Source organism: Mus musculus, chromosome 17 (assembly GCF_000001635.26).
Source record: "Mus musculus strain C57BL/6J chromosome 17, GRCm38.p6 C57BL/6J".
Classification (NCBI taxonomy): domain Eukaryota; kingdom Metazoa; phylum Chordata; class Mammalia; order Rodentia; family Muridae; genus Mus; species Mus musculus.
The window spans coordinates 17,257,578-17,277,761 of NC_000083.6; the positions used below are offsets into that span (position 1 = coordinate 17,257,578).

The 20,184-nt window shown below is 38.7% G+C and overlaps 1 protein-coding gene across 1 annotated transcript in view; it reads left to right on the forward strand.

The window, feature by feature from the left end:
* The window catches only part of Gm5165 (predicted gene 5165), a 31,445-nt gene extending 22,675 nt beyond the window's left edge, over positions 1-8,770 (forward strand). Inside the window, exons 2-4 of the mRNA NM_001362181.1 lie at positions 4,901-5,027; positions 5,270-5,330; positions 6,635-8,770. Coding sequence (NP_001349110.1) covers positions 4,901-5,027; positions 5,270-5,330; positions 6,635-8,420 — 1,974 coding nt within the window. The 3' untranslated portion in view covers positions 8,421-8,770. The remainder of the gene's footprint in view (positions 1-4,900; positions 5,028-5,269; positions 5,331-6,634) is intronic.
* Positions 8,771-20,184: the final 11,414 nt, after the last annotated feature.

Here is a 20,184-nt window from a genome sequence, read left to right on the forward strand (position 1 = left end):
GCGATTGAGTTACCACACTCAAGATAATAATTTCAACATCCATCCACTTGCATGTAAAATTATTGATCCCTTTACTTTTAATAGGTGATTAGTATTCTGTTGCCTAGGTGTAACACATTTACTTCATCCACACTTTATTTGAAGAACACCTAGGTTGTTCTAGTTTCTGGCTATTACGAAGAAAGCTGTTATGAACATAGTTCTGAAAGACCCACAACTCCCCCACGTTCTGACTCAGGAGAGGCGACACCCCAAATCACTTATGAGAAATGGTCTTGATGCAAACTGCAAGAGGACTTTTATTCCAAGAGCACTCTGGGACCCACAGTTGTACACCATGCCTGGGTGGAGGAAGATGGGCCCCAAGTAGCTGGAAGAGGGAGTATTTAAAGGAAGAAACCACACTCAAGTGTGTGGGAAGGACATTATTGGAAAATACCAAAAATACTAGTTGAGAGTCACAAGGAAATCACAAGTCACAAGGAATACCTGGTAATTTTACAGTTATTTCTCAACACAGTTTCTATGAACCTCTAACAATAGCACATTTGCATAGCGGGTTCCATGGATTGTCAGGGTGGTCCCTTTTGAACAAATACTCCCTGAACCCAGGAAGCGGGTGGGTGGAGGAATGTCATTATCTGTTTTATGATTAGCATACCTTGGAGCATTGAGTCACAAAGGTCACATTCTCAAGCCTGGGCCTAAAGGCCTAGTTTTCTTTTTTGTTTTTGTATTACACTTTTTCAGTTCAGCATATGTCTTTGTGGAATGTTGAAGCCTCTTATGGGTATATAATCAGGGGTTGGGCATATAGCTGGCTCCTGAGGTAGAACTTTTCCCAGTTTTCTGAACAACTGCCCAGTTGATTTCCAAATTGCTTGTACAAGTTTGCCCTCCCTCCTAAAATGGAGGACTATTCCCCTTCTTACACATTCTTGCCAGCTTATGGTATACCTGAGAAACACCTGAAAAAATGTTCAACATCCTTAATCATCAGGGAAATGCAAATTAAAACAACCCCGAGATTCCACCTCACACCAGTCAGAATGGCTAAGATCAAATATTAGGGTGACAGCAGATGCTGGCGAGGATTTGGAGAAAGAGGAACACTCCTCCATTGTTGGTGGGATTGCAAGCTTGTACGACCACTCTGGAAATCAGTCTGGCGGTTTCTCAGAAAACTGGACATAGTACATAGACGATTTTTTCAGGTGCTTCTCTGCCATTCGGTATTCCTCAGGTGAGAATTCTTTGTTCAGCTCTGATCCTTATTTTTAATGGGGTTATTTGATTTTCTGGAGTCCACCTTCTTGAGTTCTTTATATATATTGGATATTAGTCCCCTATCTGATTTAGGATAGGTAAAGATCCTTTCCCAATCATTTGGTGGTCTTTTTGTCTTATTGACGGTGTCTTTTGCCTTGCAGAAGCTTTGCACCTTTATGAGGTCCCATTTATGATTCTCGATCTTACAGCACAAATCATTGCTGTTCTATTCAGGAATTTTTCTCCTGTGCCCATATCTTGGAGGCTTTTCCCTACTTGCTCCTATATAAGTTTCAGTGTCTCTGGTTTTATGTGGAGTTCCTTAATCCACTTAGATTTGGCCTTAGTACAAGGAGATAGGAATGGAATAATTCGAATTCTTCAACATGATAACCGCCAGTTGTACCAGCACCATTTGTTGAAAATGCTGTCTTTTTTCCACTGGATGGTTTTAGCTCCCTTTTCAAATGGATCTAACAGATATCTACAGAACATTTTATCCTAAAACAAAAGGATATACCTTCTTCTCAGCACCTCATGGTACCTTCTCCAAAATTGACCACATAATTGGTCACAAAACAAGCCTCAACATATACAAAAATATTTAAATTGTCCCATGCATCCTATCAAATCACCATGGACTAAGGCTGATCTTCAACAACAAAATAAATAATAGAAAGTCAACATTCACATGGAAACTGAATAACACTCTTCTCAATGATACCTTGGTCAAGGAAGGAGTAAAGAAAGAAATAAAGGACTTTTTGGAGTTTAATGAAGCCACAACATACCCAAACTTATGGGACACAATGAAAGCATTTCTAAGAGGAAAACTCATAGCTCTGAGTGCCTCCAAAAAGAAACTAGAGAGAGCACACATTAGCAGCTTGACAACACACCTAAAAGCTATAGAACAAAAGGAAGCAAATTCACCCAAGAGGAGTAGACATCAGGAAATAATCAAACTCAGGAACGAAATCAACCAAGTGGATACAAGAACTATTCCAAGAATCAACCAAACGAGGAGCTGGTTCTTTGAGAAGATCAACAAGATAGATAAACCCTTAGCCAGACTCACTAGAGGGCACAGGGAAAGCATCCTAATTAGCAAAATCAGAAATGAAAAGGGAGACATAACAACAAATCCTGAAGAAATCCAAAACACCACCAGACACTTCTACAAAAGGCTATACTCAACAAAACCTGAGAAACTGGATGAAATGGACAAGTTTCTAGATATATGCCAGGTACCAAAGTTAAATCAAGATCAGGTTAATGATCTAAACAGTCCTATATCCCCTAAAGAGATAGAAGCAGTCATTAATAGTCTCCCAACCAAAAAAAGCCCAGGACCAGATGGGTTTAGTGCAGAGTTCTATCAGACCTTCAAAGAAGATCTAATCCCAGTTCTTCACAAACTATTCCACAAAATAGAAACAGAAGGTACTCTAATCAACTCATTCTATGAAGCCACAATTACTCTGATACCTAAACCACAAAAAGACCCCACAAAGATAGAGAACTTAAGACCAATTTCCCTTATGAATATCGATGCAAAAATCCTCAATAAAAAGTGCCTTAAACAAAAAAAAAAAAAAAAGAAAAAGAAATCTCTTATGAATCCTCTATGAAAAGAAATTGAAAAAAGTTCCTGATTACACAGAAACCACTCCATCTCCAAGGGGGAGTACTCAATGTAACTGTGGCTTCATAGAATGAACTGGCTTGTGTTCCTTCTGTTTCTACTTTGCGGAATAGTTTGAAGAGTATTGGTATTCTTCTTTGAAGATCTGATAGAATTCTACATTAAAACCATCTTATTCTGGGTTTTTTTTGTTTTTGTTTTTGTTTTTTTTTTTTGGTTGGGAGACTCATATATTATTGATATTAATATATATATTTACCAGATATACCAAACAGCGCACCACTCCAAGGGGTTCCACATGAGAGAGGTTTATTGTATACAAAGGGGGCACTAAGGCAAGTAGAGGGGTAGAAAAGAAAGAGAGTGAGGAGAGGGTGATCTCCTAATTTATATGGAAAATGACATCACACAAGTAAGGGTGGGAGGTGAGCGGAGTGGGTTCTGGGATTGAGGTTGTTGGCTTGGCAACACAGGACATGGGTCACATCTTTAGCACCTGGGTTTGGAATGTCCGGGTGCTAACAGAGACTTTGAATGACTGGTTGTGTTTCTTTAGGGGAATATACGACTGTTTAGAAGGTTTATCTAATTCTGATTTAACTTTGGTATTGGTAACTGTCTAGAAAACCGTCCATTTCATCTACATTTCCTCAATTTTTGTTGAGTATAGTATTTTGTAATAGGATCTGATATTTTTCTTCAGTATCTGTTGTCTCGTGTGGGTTTTATGGTATATGTTACAGGTATGTGTTCATAGGTGCCAAAAGACCAGGCTGGGCTTACAAAGATGTTTTGAGAGAAGGGGTATCTGGGTGTGGTCATTTTTACTATGTTAATCCTATCTATCCAGTGCTTGCCTGTGAGTATCTGCAACTGTCTCATTCAGCTATTGGTAGAGCCTCTCAAAGAACACCCATGCTAAGCTCATGTCTGCAGTTACAACATAGCATCAGTAATAAAGTTAGGGTTTGGTGACCACCCAGGAGATGGATCCCAAGTTGGCTCAGTCAATGTTCAGCCATTTGTTCATGCTCAGCTCCATGATTGTCCCCACATTCCTTTTAGTAAGGAACAACTTTGAGGTGAAAATGTTGGATGTGAGAGCCTCCACTGGGGCCCTGTCCATGTACTGGAGGTGGTCTCTTCAGATTCTATATTCACTCTGTTACACATTTGACTAAGGTTACCCACATTTGGGCCTCAGAGCCTCCCCTTAGACTTTCTACTTTAAGGGAATTCTTGTCAGGCATTGGTATGCCAAATGTCAGTGCCTGTAGTAACAAAGCTAGCTCCTAAATAATTGAAACTGGACCATTATATTTATTTATTTATCAAGTTTTCAGGGAACAATAACTAAGCAGATTTCTTCTATTTACATCTTCTAAGTTAATCTGACCTATTTTTAGTCAAAAATCCAATGATACTTGCATTTTTTTCACTGATCTTTGTCTCTAGGCTAGAGGTGGTTTGATTCTTTAATTATTTTTTTTGTTTTTTTTGTTTTGTTTTGTTTTTGGTAAGGGATACTGTATCATAGTATACAACTCTCACTATCCTAGAACTCATTGCCTATACCAAGCTGGCATCAAGAACAATGAGATATTTGTGCCTCTGTATCCTCAGTGCTGTAATTAAATGCATTCGCGAATCTAAGCATCTTGTTCATTACTTTTGTAATGAGAATATTTCATACAATATCTCTGTGTGCTTACTACTATTGATCTTTTTGCTTATCTCTTTATGTGTATTCATTGGCTTTTGTCTTCCAAGACTTTCTCCAACTCAAAGGGTGAAGAAATGACAGATCAGAACTCATTATTCGGTTTCTTTCAAAAATGACTTGGTGATTATGAGTACATTATAACTTCTGTGTCAGGAAACAAGTGGGCGAACTACCAACATTATTTGAAAATATTGTCAATGAAATGTACATGTCTAATATTTCATTCTCATGCTACTTTTGTACATATATATGGTATGTTTTAGAATGCAGTGACGTACAATGATGTACTGGTGAGCTTTACTCAGGAAGAATGGGCTTTGCTGGATCCTTCCCAGAAGAGTCTCTACAAAGATGTGATGCTCGAAACCTATAAGAACCTCACTGCCATAGGTAAGATGGTGAATGTTGTTTCTCTTTTTGAAAGAGGGGGCAACTGTATTTTAGTTGTGTGGTTGTATGTGTGGTTGCTTGTTTTTCTTGTTGTTATTGATGTACATCTACACTTTCATTTGAGAAGGAGGAAGAATGATGAGAATAAATTAGCCTTGTTTGTAAGGATCACTGAAGATAGTTTCTTAAATTTTGCCTGAATTCCACAAATATATCATGTATTTCCTTGTACTGTCTTCTAGGCTATAACTGGGAAGATGATAATATTGAAGAAGATTGTGAAAATTCTGGACGATCCAGAAGGTAATTTTCTTGTGCATGTTGATCGAAATATGCCTTTGAAGAAATCTTAGTTTGTTCTTGAAGCTTTAGTTAAAATCAGGGGTGTAAATAAGCACAGTTTTATGGATACTGATTATTAAATACTCACAAAAAGGTAACTCAGTGTCAGGTATTTGATTGTGTTTGCAAGGCTTTCCTTTAAGACAGAGAACACGGAAACACTGCCTTAACAGACAGTACCTTATCAAGCACAGCACCATTCATTCTACGGTGTAGATCTGCCAGTCTGTTTAGTCTCATGCCACTCAGCTAGTATAAAAACTGTACACACTGAGTATGAAATCAGTTTATATCCAAAACTGTCTGATATGCAAACAGTCCATAGTATACTGATGTTACTCATATACTTGTGTCAAGGGTGCTTATAGTATTGAGTGTGGAAGTTCATGGAAGTGAAAAAGTTTGTTGTGAAACCTTAATCTAAATGCCACATGTCTAGGAGGAACAAAAATTAAAACTAAGTGAATAGAAGCTACATATATTTTGTTATTCTTCCTTACGTAGTTGTATTATATGGGACAGATATATCTCGGTCTGTCTATGTGTCTGTCTATGTGTCTGTCTATGTATCTCTCTTTCTAATCTGTCTATCATCTATTCATTGAACATAAATGATACAATACTCTGCCTGAGGCACTTGGACATAAAACGCATATAGCTCTCTCAGGACAATTAGAAGATTGGTTAATTTTCCCAACTTAGAATAAATTTCTTCAAAATTATGTAGGCGTACAATTAATTGAATTCACAACTTCTTTGTGAATACATCAAAAACCTCAGACTGCAGAAAATCCCTATGAGTATTACTAATGTAGAAATGTTCTGTTTCTCCTGTTTAACTTCCCAAATGTTGTATGGCTCATATTATAGGAAAATTCATGAATCCAATCATTGTGGTAAAGCTGTGAATGCTTGCATATTTTGTCAAATATATGAAAAACCTCATAAAGGAAAAAGATATTGTAACTTTGAGTCATGTAATGAATGCTCTTTCCATCACAGATACTTTTAAAGATGTAAATAATAACCATAATGAATCAAACCAACATGGATAAAAACAACACGATAGAACCTTATTATATCTGATTCCTCTTTACAATCAGAATAGATTGTTAACCTAACCAATACAGATAAATGATTCATTGGTATAATAATTGGGGTAAAACTTATACATGTATCAATTGCATACACAGGCTTAAATAAAATCTTACTGTAGAGAAACACTCTGAAAATATCTAATGTGTTAAACTCTATTTATATCACAGGCATCTTCAAAGGGATGGACCAAGTAATACTGCAGAGAAACCCTTTGAATATATTCAATATGATGGAGCCTTTGCAAGAAACCATCATCATCAGTTACATAAGAGCACTGGATCTTTCATGTCTTATACTGATCATCAAATACATAGAAGAGAACACACTGAAGAAAAATTCTATGATGGTAACCAATGTGGTAAAACCTTTTCATGTCACAGCCATTTTGAAATTCGTAAAGGAACATATACTGGAGAAAAACCCTATGAATGTAATCAATGTGGGAAAACCTTTGCAGGTCACAGCAATCTTCAAATCCATAAAAGAATACATACTGGAGAGAAACCCTATAAATGTAAGCAATGTGGCAAAGACTTTACACATCACAGTACTCTTCATATCCATAAAAGAATACATACTGGAGAGAAACCCTATAAATGTAACCAATGTGGCAGAACCTTTGCACAATTTGGTCATCTTCAATGTCATAAAATAACACATACTGGAGAGAAACTCTATCAATGTAACCAATGTGGGAAAGCCTTTACATATTCCAAAACTCTTAAAATCCATAAAGAAGAAACACATACTGGAGAGAAACCCTATGAATGTAATCAATGTGGCAAAGCCTTTGCATGTCGCAGATATCTTCGAATCCATAAAAAAACACATACTGGAGAGAAACCCTATGAATGTAACCAATGTGGCAAAGCCTTTGCATATCACAGAACTCTTCAGATCCATAAAAGAAAACATACTGGAGAGAAACCCTATGAATGTAACCAATGTGGCAAAGCCTTTGCATATCATAAAACTCTTCAAATCCATGAAAGAACACACACTGGAGAGAAACTCTATCAATGTAACCAATGTGGCAAAGCCTTTGCATATCACAGAACTCTTCGAATCCATAAAAGAACACATACTGGAGAGAAACTCTATGAATGTAATCAATGTGGCAAAGCCTTTGCATGTCTTGGAAATCTTCAAAAACATAAAACAACACATACTGGAGAGAAACCCTATGAATGTAACCAGTGTGGCAAAGCCTTTAAACAATATGTTCATCTTCAGTGTCATCAAAGGATACATACTGGAGAGAAACCCTATGAATGTAAACAATGTGGCAAAGCTTTTACATGTCACAGTAGTCTTCAAATCCATAAAAGAACACACACTGGAGAGAAACCCTATGAATGTAATCAATGTGGCAAAGCCTTTGCAGGTCACAGCAATCTTCAAAGACATAAAAGAACACATACTGGAGAGAAACTCTATGAATGTAAACAATGTGGTAAAGCATTTACATGTCACAGTTATCTTAAAATCCATGAAAGGAGACATACTGGAGAGAAACCCTATGAATGTAAACAATGTGGCAAAGCCTTTGCATGTTACAAATCTTTTCAAATCCATAAAAGAACACATACCGGAGAAAAACCCTATGAATGTAATCAATGTGGCAAAGCCTTTGCATGTCGCAGATACCTTCAAATCCATAAAAGAACACATACTGGAGAGAAACCCTATGAATGTAAACAATGTGGCAAAGCCTTTGCATATCACAGAACTCTTCAAGTCCATAAAAGAACACATACTGGAGAGAAACCTTATGAATGTAATCAATGTGGCAAGGCCTTTGCATGTCACAGATATCTTCAAATGCATATAAGAACACATACTGGAGAGAAACCCTATGAATGTAACCAGTGTGGCAGAGCCTTTACACAATTTGTTCATCTTCAATGTCATGAAATAACACATACTGAAGAGAAACCCTATGAATGTAACTAATGTGGCAAAACCTTTAAACGTCACAGTACTCTTCAAATCCATAAAAGAACACATAGTGGAGAAAAACCGTATGAATGTAATTAATGTGGCAAAGTCATTGCAGGTCACAGTACTCTTCGAAATCATAAAAGAATACATACTAGAGAAAAAATCTAATAAAGCCATTTGTTAGCAGTCACCTCCTAAGGGATGCAACATAGTTTGTGGGAATATAGTGGGTGGGTTTTTCTGATTCTTTTGCCTTCTTTCGAGATGGTTCTTGTCTTAATTATTTTCTTTGCTAGGTTTCATATGAGGGTTTGTGCCTATTTTTATTAAAATATGGTATGCCTTGTTCATTTGATATCCCCAAGTATGCTGCTCTTTTTTCAGGGGAAATGGTAGAATATATGGGTGTGATGTTAGTTTGGGAGGGCTATAGAGAAGTGGAGGGATGTGTACTGTGGTCCAGATATAAAGTGGGAGATGAGAACAAGGTAAAAAAATGAAAAGAATGTAACTGTACATATTTACACACACCCCTTTTAAACAAGGTATGAATTAAGTATATAATAAGTTGTAACAAACTAAGATAACCTAGGTATAGAATTTTGAGTATATGTCTCCATGCCCTCAAGGATCATAAGGCGATATTGGTTCATCAGGTCAATTGGAGCACACAGCAAACTTGAGGTTCACAAGCCCAGTGCAAATGGACCATGAATGATCAATCCAGTACCAGCGGCAGGGAGTCTGAACACCTTTTTGGTGATTGGAGGCTTATATAATTTGCAGGACTGGGGATAGGAACTTCCAGAATGGGTATAGCTGAATGCTGAGAATACCAAAATGCCTCATTGGCAGGGGCAAGCCTTTCAGGAATCTGAGAATATAGGAGTATGGGTTTCTTAATCAGGATGAAGTTAGTTTATTTTATATTCCAGTTACGTCACTGTGACATTCCTAAGGGTGAGTTTTGTGCAAGGGCTTTAAATTCCCCAGACAAGGTTAGAAAAGTAGAAACCCCGAAAATGAAGGCCATTTTCCATTATGTGTTGACAGAAAAGGCTAGCTAGACATTGGTAGACTGTAACCTTAATAAGCAGAGTTTTCCCACATTTAAAAGTATAAATATTGGGTTATAAGTTTTAGTCTAATTTTTGACAGATTTTCACCACATGTAATAAACTTACAAATGTGAACATAATTTTCAGCATACTTGGAAGACATTTGTTGAAGACCACAGGCATTTTAGAGGTAAATATTTTAAAACTATTAAAAAGCAACATCTTAGACAGAAGTACTTTTAAAATGGGGGGCATATAATTTACATATGAGGTACTATTTATTGCTTTCTCAGAAGTCTGTGAACCTATCTACCTCAAGACCCAACTAATCCATTCTTAGGCACAAATCCAACAGATACTACATCTTACCACAAGGGCACTTGCTCAATTTTGTGAATGCAGAGAATCCCTGCTCATTGGATGATGAGTACTTGGATGTTCTATGAAACTAAAAATTTACAAGAGAAGGGCTGTATCTGCCCATAATGTGGAAGGGCTGATCTGTGGAGGCCTGTTCTGTCTGACTCATTTGGGTTCTAACTTCCAGTAGTTGAGGGGATATTGTGCTGTTTCCAAGCTGGATGGTCACAGGAAGAGAAGGTTCTGGAAAGATAATAGAAATTAGGAGCACCAGGGCATGTAGCTCACAGGTTCTTTCCAGGATTCTCCTCTGATCCACTTGGAGGGAGGTGTTAGGTAGGCCATAAGCTGTGCCCTGTGTTGGAGAGCGGCACCAGGAAACACAGGCTGGCTAAACTCTCAGAGTTCCTTCTGATAGGACTTAGCTTGACCATCACTGTGATTCTGTTGGTAGATGTACAAACATGGCCTTAGACATTGAGGGTCATTTAATGTGGAATTCCCCTGGAGAACAAGAGACTCTACAGCTCTGATCATAGAAATCTGTGTTGCTTATAATATAATATCACTGCCCAGTATACATGACAGGTGTAACTTTTGCTATTCATTGGGAAGAATGTTATTTTTTTTAATTTTTTGTTAGGTACTTTCTTCATTTACATTTCAAATGCTATCCTGAAAGTCCCCATACCCTACCCCCACCCCTGCTCCCATACCACCCACTACCACTTCTTGGCCCTGGTGTTCCCCTGTGCTGGGGCATATAAAATTTGCAAGACCAAGGAGCCGCTCTTCCCAATGATGACCGACTAGGCCATCTTCTGCTACATAGGCAGCTAGAGACACAGACTCTGGGGGTACTGGTTAGGTCGTATTTTTTTTTCCAACTATAAGGTTGCAGACCCCTTTAGCTCCTTGGGTACCTTTTCTAGCCTCTCCATTGGGGGCCCTGTGTTCCATCCAATAGCTGACTGTGAGCATCCATTTTTGTGTTTGCCAGACACTGGCATAGCCTCACAAGGGACAGCTATATCAGGGTCCATTCAACAAAATCTTGCTGGCGTATGCAATGGTGTCTGCGTTTGGAGGCTGATTGTGGGATGGATCCCCGGGTGCAGCAGTTTCTAGATGGTCCATCATTTCATCTCAGCTCCAATGGGTAATAACACATGCTCCACTATGTTTATAGCAGCCTTATTTATAATAGCCAGAAGCTGGAAAGAACCCAGGTGTCCCTCAGCAGAGGAATGGATACAGAAAATGTGGTACATTGACACAATGGAGTACTACTCAGCTATTAAAAACAATGAATTTATGAATTTCCTAAGCAGAAGGATGGATCTGGAGGGTATCATCCTGAGTGAGGTAACCCAATCACAAAAGAACTCACATGATATGTACTCACTGATAAGTGGATATTAGCCCAGAAACTTAGAATACCCAAGATACAATTTGCAAAACACATGAAACTCAAGAATGAAGACCAAATTGTGGACACTTCACCCCTTCTTAGAATTGGGAACAAAACACCCTGGGAAGAAAGATTTAAAAATTGAATGTGTGTTTTCTAGAAGTTCTTTAATATTGCATTCCACAATCTTTTTGTTGTTTTGGGTTTTTTTGGACTTTTTGTTTTGTTTGTCAAGACTGGGATTCTCTGTATAGCCCTGGCTGTTCTGGAACTCTCTCTGTACACCATACACCAGGCTTGTCTCAAACTCAGAAATCCTGCCCCTGCCTCCCAAATGCTGTCATTAAGGGCATTCACTACCACTACCAGGCCAAAATCACTTTTGTATGATAAATTTTAGTAAGAGTTTAGAAACTGTTAGAAAAAAAGATGATAGGGATCTAACGTCAGCAATATTTTATTAGAAACTTTTTACAATTTCTGCTACCACAGTGATTTGTGTACACTGGGACCTCTGTACTGGGACAAGAGATAAGTAATATAAAGACAGAAGTGTAACAATTTTCAAGGTCACTTTGAGTTATTTTTGCGGGAGTTGTTTCATTTGTGTTTGTTTGATTTCTATGCACATACAGATATTTAAAATTTATCAAGTTCATATTTTAAAAAATATATACTTAAAAAGGATCCCTACATTCTATGCCCTATTGGTCATGAAACTTCATGACACAATGGCAGCTTAAGCATTGTCAAGCTGACTCTCTCATCTTATATGTCTAATGGTACTCTCATTGCACTCTCAGATGAAAGTGAGTCTTCATCCGACTTGTCTGCATTACAGGTTGAAATAGAAAATGAAGGGCAGGAAGCACAGAATCTAGCTGAAGCATTTACATCATAGGTTTCTTATAATATTCTTTTATTTTGTATGTGAGGAAGAAAATGTAGGTATTAAGCTTTTTACAGTCACAGTTTTCAGATAGATGAGAAGCAAATAGCTTTTATACTATAGTATAAAAACCCAGAAATTTGTTTTATTTGAGTGTAATGAGAACTTTTCTGATAATAAGTCGGAGTGAATGAAAAACTGGAAATGACATTAAGAAGTAGACAGAAGGGGCTGGAGAGATGTCTCAGCAGTTAAGAGCACTGACTGCTCTTCTAAAGGTCCTGAGTTCAATTCCCAGCAACCACATTGTGGCTCACAACTACCTTTAACGAGATATGGCGCCCTCTTCTGGAGTGTCTGAAGACAGCTACACTGGACTTACATATAATAAATAAATAAATCTTTAAAAAATTTTTAAAAATAAGTAGATAGAATTATTTTTGTTTGAACCTAACTGATGACTGTAAATGATAGATGAAAAACAATGCAATAGCTTTAGACGAGTGACTCACCTCTTTCTTTTCTTCTGAGTAGATGGCCAGTCTTAGATGGTAACCCATTCATTTTTGATTTGGAGAATGTTTTTAAACACTGAACGTCTTTTACATAGCACTTAATGTTAGATATATTAGTAATGCATCAATGCTGGGTAACCTTACACATGTATTTTTATTTTTGGAACACTTATTTAAATATTAGTTTTTCTTAGAGGGAAGGATAGATATTTTTGTAATTAAATGAGCAGTTAAGTTGTCTTTCTGTGTCCCATGGATTTCCATTTCTCTACAAAAAACGAGTGTGTATTTATGTGTGTGTATTTATGTGTTTGTGAGAGACAGAGAGAGAGAGAAATTGCAGAGTGCAAAACTTGTGTTTTCAGAGACCTACACAGGACCTAGAAATGATCTAGTCATAAAGTCCTGTCTGATGGTGATCCTCTTCACTAAAGAATGGTATCTCTCTATATTATATCATGCTTTCCTTGTCTTCACTATTTTGCTTTTCTTTGCTCATTTTACTTTCCCTTCTTCCTTGCATTTTCATTTAAGAAATACTGGGGCTGGTGAGATGGCTCAGTGGGTAAGAGCACCCTACTGCTCTTCTGAAGGTCTGGAATTCAAATCCCAGCAACCACATGGTGGCTCACAACCATCTGTAATGAGATCTGACTCCCTCTTCTGTAGTGTCTGAAGATAGCTACAGTATACTTAGATATAATAAATAAATTTAAAAAAAAGAAATACTGAATTACTGTGTGAAAATAGCTGCTCCTTTCGTACAATATACCACGACAACAGTTGCTCCTCCCTTCGCTTGTTCCAGTTACATAACCCCCACCTCTTCTATTCGCCTTCCCTTGACATGCCACCCCACCTTCTGTTTTGTCTTTTTGAAAAAGGTGATTGCAAAGAGAGGAGATTCAAACAAAACAAGACAAGATAGTAAAGACAGGTAGAAAGCCCTCATTTTGAGGCTGTACATAGCAAGACAATAGGAAGAAAAGAGCAGTAAGATCAAGGAAAAGAATCAGAGCTACATCTGTTTCCAGAGTAAGGCATTATTCAGATCGAAAGATAACAGCCATAACATGCAAGCAACAGACCTGACTGAGACAAATTGAAGCCCCAGTTTTGGTATTTACATCTCTGTGAGATTCCTAGAATCCAGGCAGTGTAAGGATAGTGTTCTCTCTCAAGTGCAGCACCTCAAGTTAAACCAAATATTTGTTGGCACTCAACAAGATTTGTTACTACCCAGGCTCAGCACAAGGCAGGAGAGATTGTAGGTTGATTTTGTACCTTGCTTTCTTTCTGGGTTTTTCTTTCTATGGCTTGTGGAACAGCTTCTCTCCACAGAGAGACTAGAAGATAGGGGTGAAGGCTCCAAGGCTGCATCCACTTGATTTTCACATTTAGTAAGCTGTGTGGAAGTTGTCCAAAGCAATGGAACCATTTGGTCAGTGTCCATAGAGCAAAATGTTTTTCCTGAAATCAGCATGCATTGTTTAGAGGCCTCTTGGCTAGCTACCTCATCAAGGAAATGTGGTCTGTTCACAATACTGAAGCCTTACTGGCTATAAAGGCTGGCAAGTTCAGCCTGTTACCCTCATATTTCCCTAAAGGTTTCTAGGTCGCTAATTTCCTATACTGACCTCCAAATGGCCTCTACTTCCAGGTCTTCTCTCTGTATCATACTCTTTCCTTATATACTACCCTCCAAATGTTCCCTCCCCATCCATTTCCCATTCACCTCAGTCTACCTGGATTGTTCACTCTAGTTCCCCTTTCCAACAAGATCCATGAATCCCCTACATATCTCTTCTCTTTACATGACCTCTCTGAATCTCTGGAGGATAGCTTGATTATAGTTTACCTAAAGCCTAGTATCCATTTATCACTGAATATATACCATTACTGTCATTCCAGATTTTGGATTACCTGATTTAGTGTGATATTTCTTATAGGTGCATTCATTAGCCTGTTTTCATGCATTCATTTATGTTGTTTTATTTTAGTAGGTTAGTGATACTTCCATTATATAATCATAGCACATTTTCTTTCTTCATTCTTTAGCTTTAAGACATCTATGTTGTCTTTAGCTTCTGGCTAGTACAAATAAAGCTGCTATGTACATAGTTGAGCATGTGTCTTTTCATTTTTGTGGATGGAGTTCCCTTTGTGTTTTTCCCAAGACTGATATAGATGGATCTTGTATATAAACTCCCACTTTCCTAAGACATCATGATATTGATTTCCATAACATTTGTATTAGTTTGCATACCTACAAGCAGAACAGTGGATGCAAACTTACTTTTTATCAAGTATGAACAATCATTGGTGTGATCGTACCCATTCTGACATGTGTACTATGGAATTATAATGAAGTATTTATTTGCATTTCCATATTGGCTAAGGATGGAGAACATTTCTTCAAGTGTTTCTCAGCCATTTGAAGTTGTCTGTTTGGAATTGAATTCTTTGTTTAAATGTGTTGTGTATTACAACTCTATCATGTAGGGATTGGTAAAAAAAACTATCCTCACATTCTGTACTTTGCCTCTTTCTTTTCTAATTAACTTGGCTTTTGCCTTACAGAAACGTCACTATTTCTTGAGTTCCAATTTATTAATTGCTGATCTTAATGCCTTCAATATTAGTGTTTTTCAGAAGTCTCTGCTGTGACAGTGCTGCTGGGGATGTTCTGCCCTTAGGGTTCACTCAGGGTCACTGTGTCTGGCTTCAATCTTTTTTTTTTTTTTTTGATGGACTCTTCTTTTTAAAAAAAAAGATTTTATTTATTTATTATATGTAAGTACACTGTAGCTGTCTTCAGACACTCCAGAAGAGGGCATTAGATTTCATTATGGATGGTTGTGAGCCACCATGTGGATGCTGGAATTTGAACTCAGGACCTTCGGAAGAGCAGTTGGGGCTCTTAACCACTGAGCCATCTCACCAGCCCTGTCCTTAAGTCTTTAATCCACTTGGACTTGAGTTTTGTGCAGGGTAAGTAATATAGATATATTTGCATTCTTTTGCATGTAGAGCTACAGTTTAATAAGCAATATGAAGTTAGGTATGGACATGGTGTGGTGTGACCCATGATTCTTGTACCTGGGACAGGGCCCAGGTTTGAATCTCCATGAGTTGCTGAGAATGGCATGGCCTTGGTGGGGCCAGAGTGACATTTTATCTGCCCCAGGACAGAGCCAGGTGTGATCATCCAGGAGTGTCAATGTTTGTATAATAATGTACATATTTCCTGGACACACTAGCAGTGGAATACTCTTTCCTTCTAAGTAATATCCTCCCTGTATTGTTATTGACTCCATGATGATTAGAAATAGCAGGAGCCAATAAGTTGAGGGTGCGACTATTTCTCATCAAAATGGTAAACACTGGGAATTTCAGAACAGCATTTGATGCTGAGGGGAAGAGCTGTAAATATGTGAGTTTGAAAATATATAATTTCTCAACTATGGAAAAAAATACGGATATAATAAATGAATAAATGAGGGGCTTCTTCAAGAATCTAAGGGAACAAACACAGCTACACTATGACCCACCTTGTCAGAAAGATTCAAGGCAGGAAGAAACAAAGGCAGGATGATTTCCCAGTTCAAGGTCAGCCTGGGACACAGCAGGCACAGGAACAGGCATGGAAGAAATTGTAATTTCAGGGCAGAATCTACACTATTAGCTTATCATGCAGACAGATCTGTGAGCTCTTTTGAAATCTTAAGAGATGCTGATTAATAAGATACTCAAAAGGAAACCTGGTGTAAAGGATATGATTTTAAAAAATTTTTTTTTCTTTTTGGTTTTTCTTAGTTTTATAAATACATTTTCTAATTAGGTATTTTCTTCATTTACATTTCCAGTGCTATCCCAAAAGTCCCCCATTCCCTCCCCCCCACTCCCCTACCCACCCACTCCCACTTCTTACCCCTGGCGTTCCCCTGTACTGAGGCATATAAAGTTTGCAAGACCTAGGGGCCTCTCTTTCCACTGATGGCTGACTAGGCCATCTTCTGATACATATGCAGCTAGAGACATTAGCTCCAGGGAGTACTGGTTAGTTCATATTTTATTTCCACCTATAGGGTTGCAGATCCCTTTAGCTCCTTGGGTACTTTCTCTAGCTCCTCCATTGGGAGCCCTGTTATCCAATAGCTGACTGTGAGTCTCCACTTCTGTGTTTGCTAGGCGCCGGCATAGCCTCACAAGAGACAGCTATATCAGGATCCTTTCAGCAAAATTTTGCTAGTGTATGCAATGGTGTCAGCGTTTGGAAGCTGATTATGTGATGGATCCCCGGGTATGGCAGTCTCTAGATGGTCCATCCTTTCGTTTCAGCTCCAAACTTTGTCTCTGTAACTCCTTCTATAGCTGTTTCGTTAGCAATTCTAAGAAGGGGCAAAGAGTCCACAGTTTTGTTTTCATTCTTCTTGAGTTTCATGTTTTTCGCAAATTGTATCTTATATCTTGGGTATTCTAAGTTTCTGGGCTAATATTTTTTTTGATTTTTTGAGACAGGGTTTCTCTGTGTAGCTCTGGATGTCCTGGAACTCACTTTGTAGACCAGGCTGGCCTTGAAATCAGAAATCCACCTGCTTCTGCTTCCCAAGTGCTGGGATTAAAGGCGTGCGCCACCACCTACTAAAAGATTAGATTTTTATGTAACATTAAAAACTGGACCAGTGTCTTGTGTCCGGCCAGCGGATCACAACCTGGGTTCTAGTCTGGAAAGGCATTTTGGAAACCTGGAAGAGAAGAGGGGCTAGGTGGCGAGATAAAGAAATGTAGCTAAGACCGTCATTCTGATCAAAGCTCAATTTTTACTGTTGCAACACTCAGTTATGAAGGAAGGGGGAGGGGACCCGATTCCCGCCGAATAATCTCGGACTCCAGTAGTAGGGTGAGCACGTGGTGGCACCAACAACAAAGCGGCATGGTCCAGCAGTGGGCATGACAGAATGAATGAGCAGGAAGCTCCACCCCTGAGCAAGCAGGTTTCAGGCTAGGGGAGGGGAGACTACACCAGTGTTCTGCAACAGATGAGATTTCAAGAAAATGTATTAGGATAAAAAGCAAGAAATGTTTGCAGAACGCACACGCAAACACACACACATACACACACACACACACACACACACGGGGGCAAGAACAGAGAAATCTCTTACAATAGTAAGCAAGCAGAATATAGACAGAGAGGGGAAAAGCAAAACATAGAAGCAAACTGGAAAAGCTGTATCAAGCAGAACCCAGTTGGTCAACTTAAATCCACATTTTAACTTCAGGTCGTTCTTTTTGCTGCTCCCAGACAGTCCTTCTTTCAGAGCCCCTGTTTGACCCTAGGCTGGTCCTTGGTACCACTTTTTTTTTCTCTGCATATCCATGTAAATATCTTAGAGCACACCAGATAACCATATGTGACTGGTATTATCACAGGGTCTAAATTCTTTGATTTTATGATAGTTTTTGTTGACTTCATAGGTCTATCCAATGTCTTTCCATCTCCTTTGTACTTACTTTTTAAGAGTCTATTTTCCCTTAAGAACCCTACTTAACATAAGACTGCAAGAGTTTGTCACCTCAGCTTTAATAATATTTCCCAACATAGGTAGCAAACCAACACCAACATGTTGGGCAAGAATCCACTAGAAATTTAAGTTAATTAGCCCGAGAGTTAGAGTTTTATTTTCTTTTGTTCTTTAAGATTTTATTTATTTATTTATTTATTTATTTATTTATTTATTTATTTATTTATTATAGGTAAACTGTAGCTATCTTCAGACACACCAGAAGAGGGCTTTAGATCGCATTACAGATGGTTGTGAGCCACCATGTGCTTGCTTCGATTTGAACTCAGGATTTCTGGAAGAGCAGTTGGTGCTTGTATTAGTCAGGGTTCTCTAGAGTCACAGAACTTATGGATAATTTCTAAATAGTAAAGGAATTTATTGATGACTTACAGTCGGCAGCCCAATTCCCAACAATGGTTCAGTCGCAGCTGTGAATGGAAGTCCAAGGATCTAGCAGTTACTCAGTCTCACGCAGCAAGCAGGCGAAGGAGCAAGAGCAAGAGCTAGACTCCCTTCTTCCAATGTCCTTATATTGTCTCCAGCAGAAGGTGTAGCCCAGATTAAAGGTGTGTTCCACCACACCTTTAATCCCAGATGAAAGGCGTAGCCCAGATTAAATGTGTGTTCCTTAAACTCGGAGATTCAATCTTCTGGAATTCATAGCCACTGTGGCTCAAGATCTTCAAACCAAGATCCAGATAAGGATCTCCAAGCCTCCAGATAAGGGTCACTGGTGAGCCTTCCAATTCCGGATTGTAATTCATTCCAAATATTGTCAAGTTGACAACCAGGAATAGCCACTACAATCCACCCCTTGTCAACTTGACACAAATAATATCTCATGTTCACATAAAACAATAACAAGGTTGTAAATACGCCTAACATGATATAACTATCCCTCGTACAATCGCAAACGCATTAGTAAATTTACAATGGGCATTCATATTACTTTATAATCCTCGTTTCTGCAACTGGTTACGTGGCCTTAATTGGTATTTATAACTACCTTCCTCTACTACCCATTCTGTATTTCCTTCACCTTCAGCCAGCACCTCAGCAGGTCTTGGCTCTTTTCCTGGAGGATTGACCCATACCTTCATTCCTGATGGGTCTGTGTCCTTTGTCATCCTGCTTGGATTAGGCTGTTGTAGTTTCCCATTGACTTTAATCACAGGACATGGTAGTACTAAGAGACGCCCTAAGGGATCTCCTACACTCCAGACATAATCTTGCTTACCACCATTGTGAAGAGGTAATCCAATTTCCCCATGGTAATCTGGATCTATCACCCCTCCTAACACTGTTATTCCTTTTTTAGCCTGTTGGTTTAAGGGCATTAGAAGCCCAAAATGACCAGGGGGAAGTCTGAGCTTCCAGTTCAATGGAATGTTTGTTGTAGCTCCTGGTAGGAGCACTCCCCTCTCTGGAGCCAAAACTTCTAGGCCAGCAGAACCTAGAGTTATGGGGACAGGAAGCAAAAATTTTCCTAGAGGGTCACTAGGAGTGATAGTAAGTGGAACTATTCCGTTTTCCACCCCTTGATTCCTGGACCCATGAATCCTGGCTATGGGTGAAACTGTACCATATATCGAGCGCTGATTCAAAGCATATACTGCCTTCTGAAGAACTCTACCCCAGCCTTCCAAGCTGTTACCACCTAATTGGCGCTGTAACTGCGTCTTCAAAAGGCCATTCCATCTTTCTATCAGCCCAGCTGCTTCAGGATGATGGGGAATGTGGTAAGACCAGTGTATTCCATGATCGTGAGCCCACTGTCGTACTTCTCTGGCTGTGAAATGAGTTCCTTGGTCAGAAGCAATACTGTGTGGAATACCATGACGATAGATGAGGCATTCTGTCAGTCCGTGAATGGTGGTTTTAGCAGAGGCATTACGTGCAGGAAAGGCAAATCCATAACCAGAATAAGTATCTACTCCAGTAAGAACAAAACGCTGTCCTTTCCACGAAGGAAG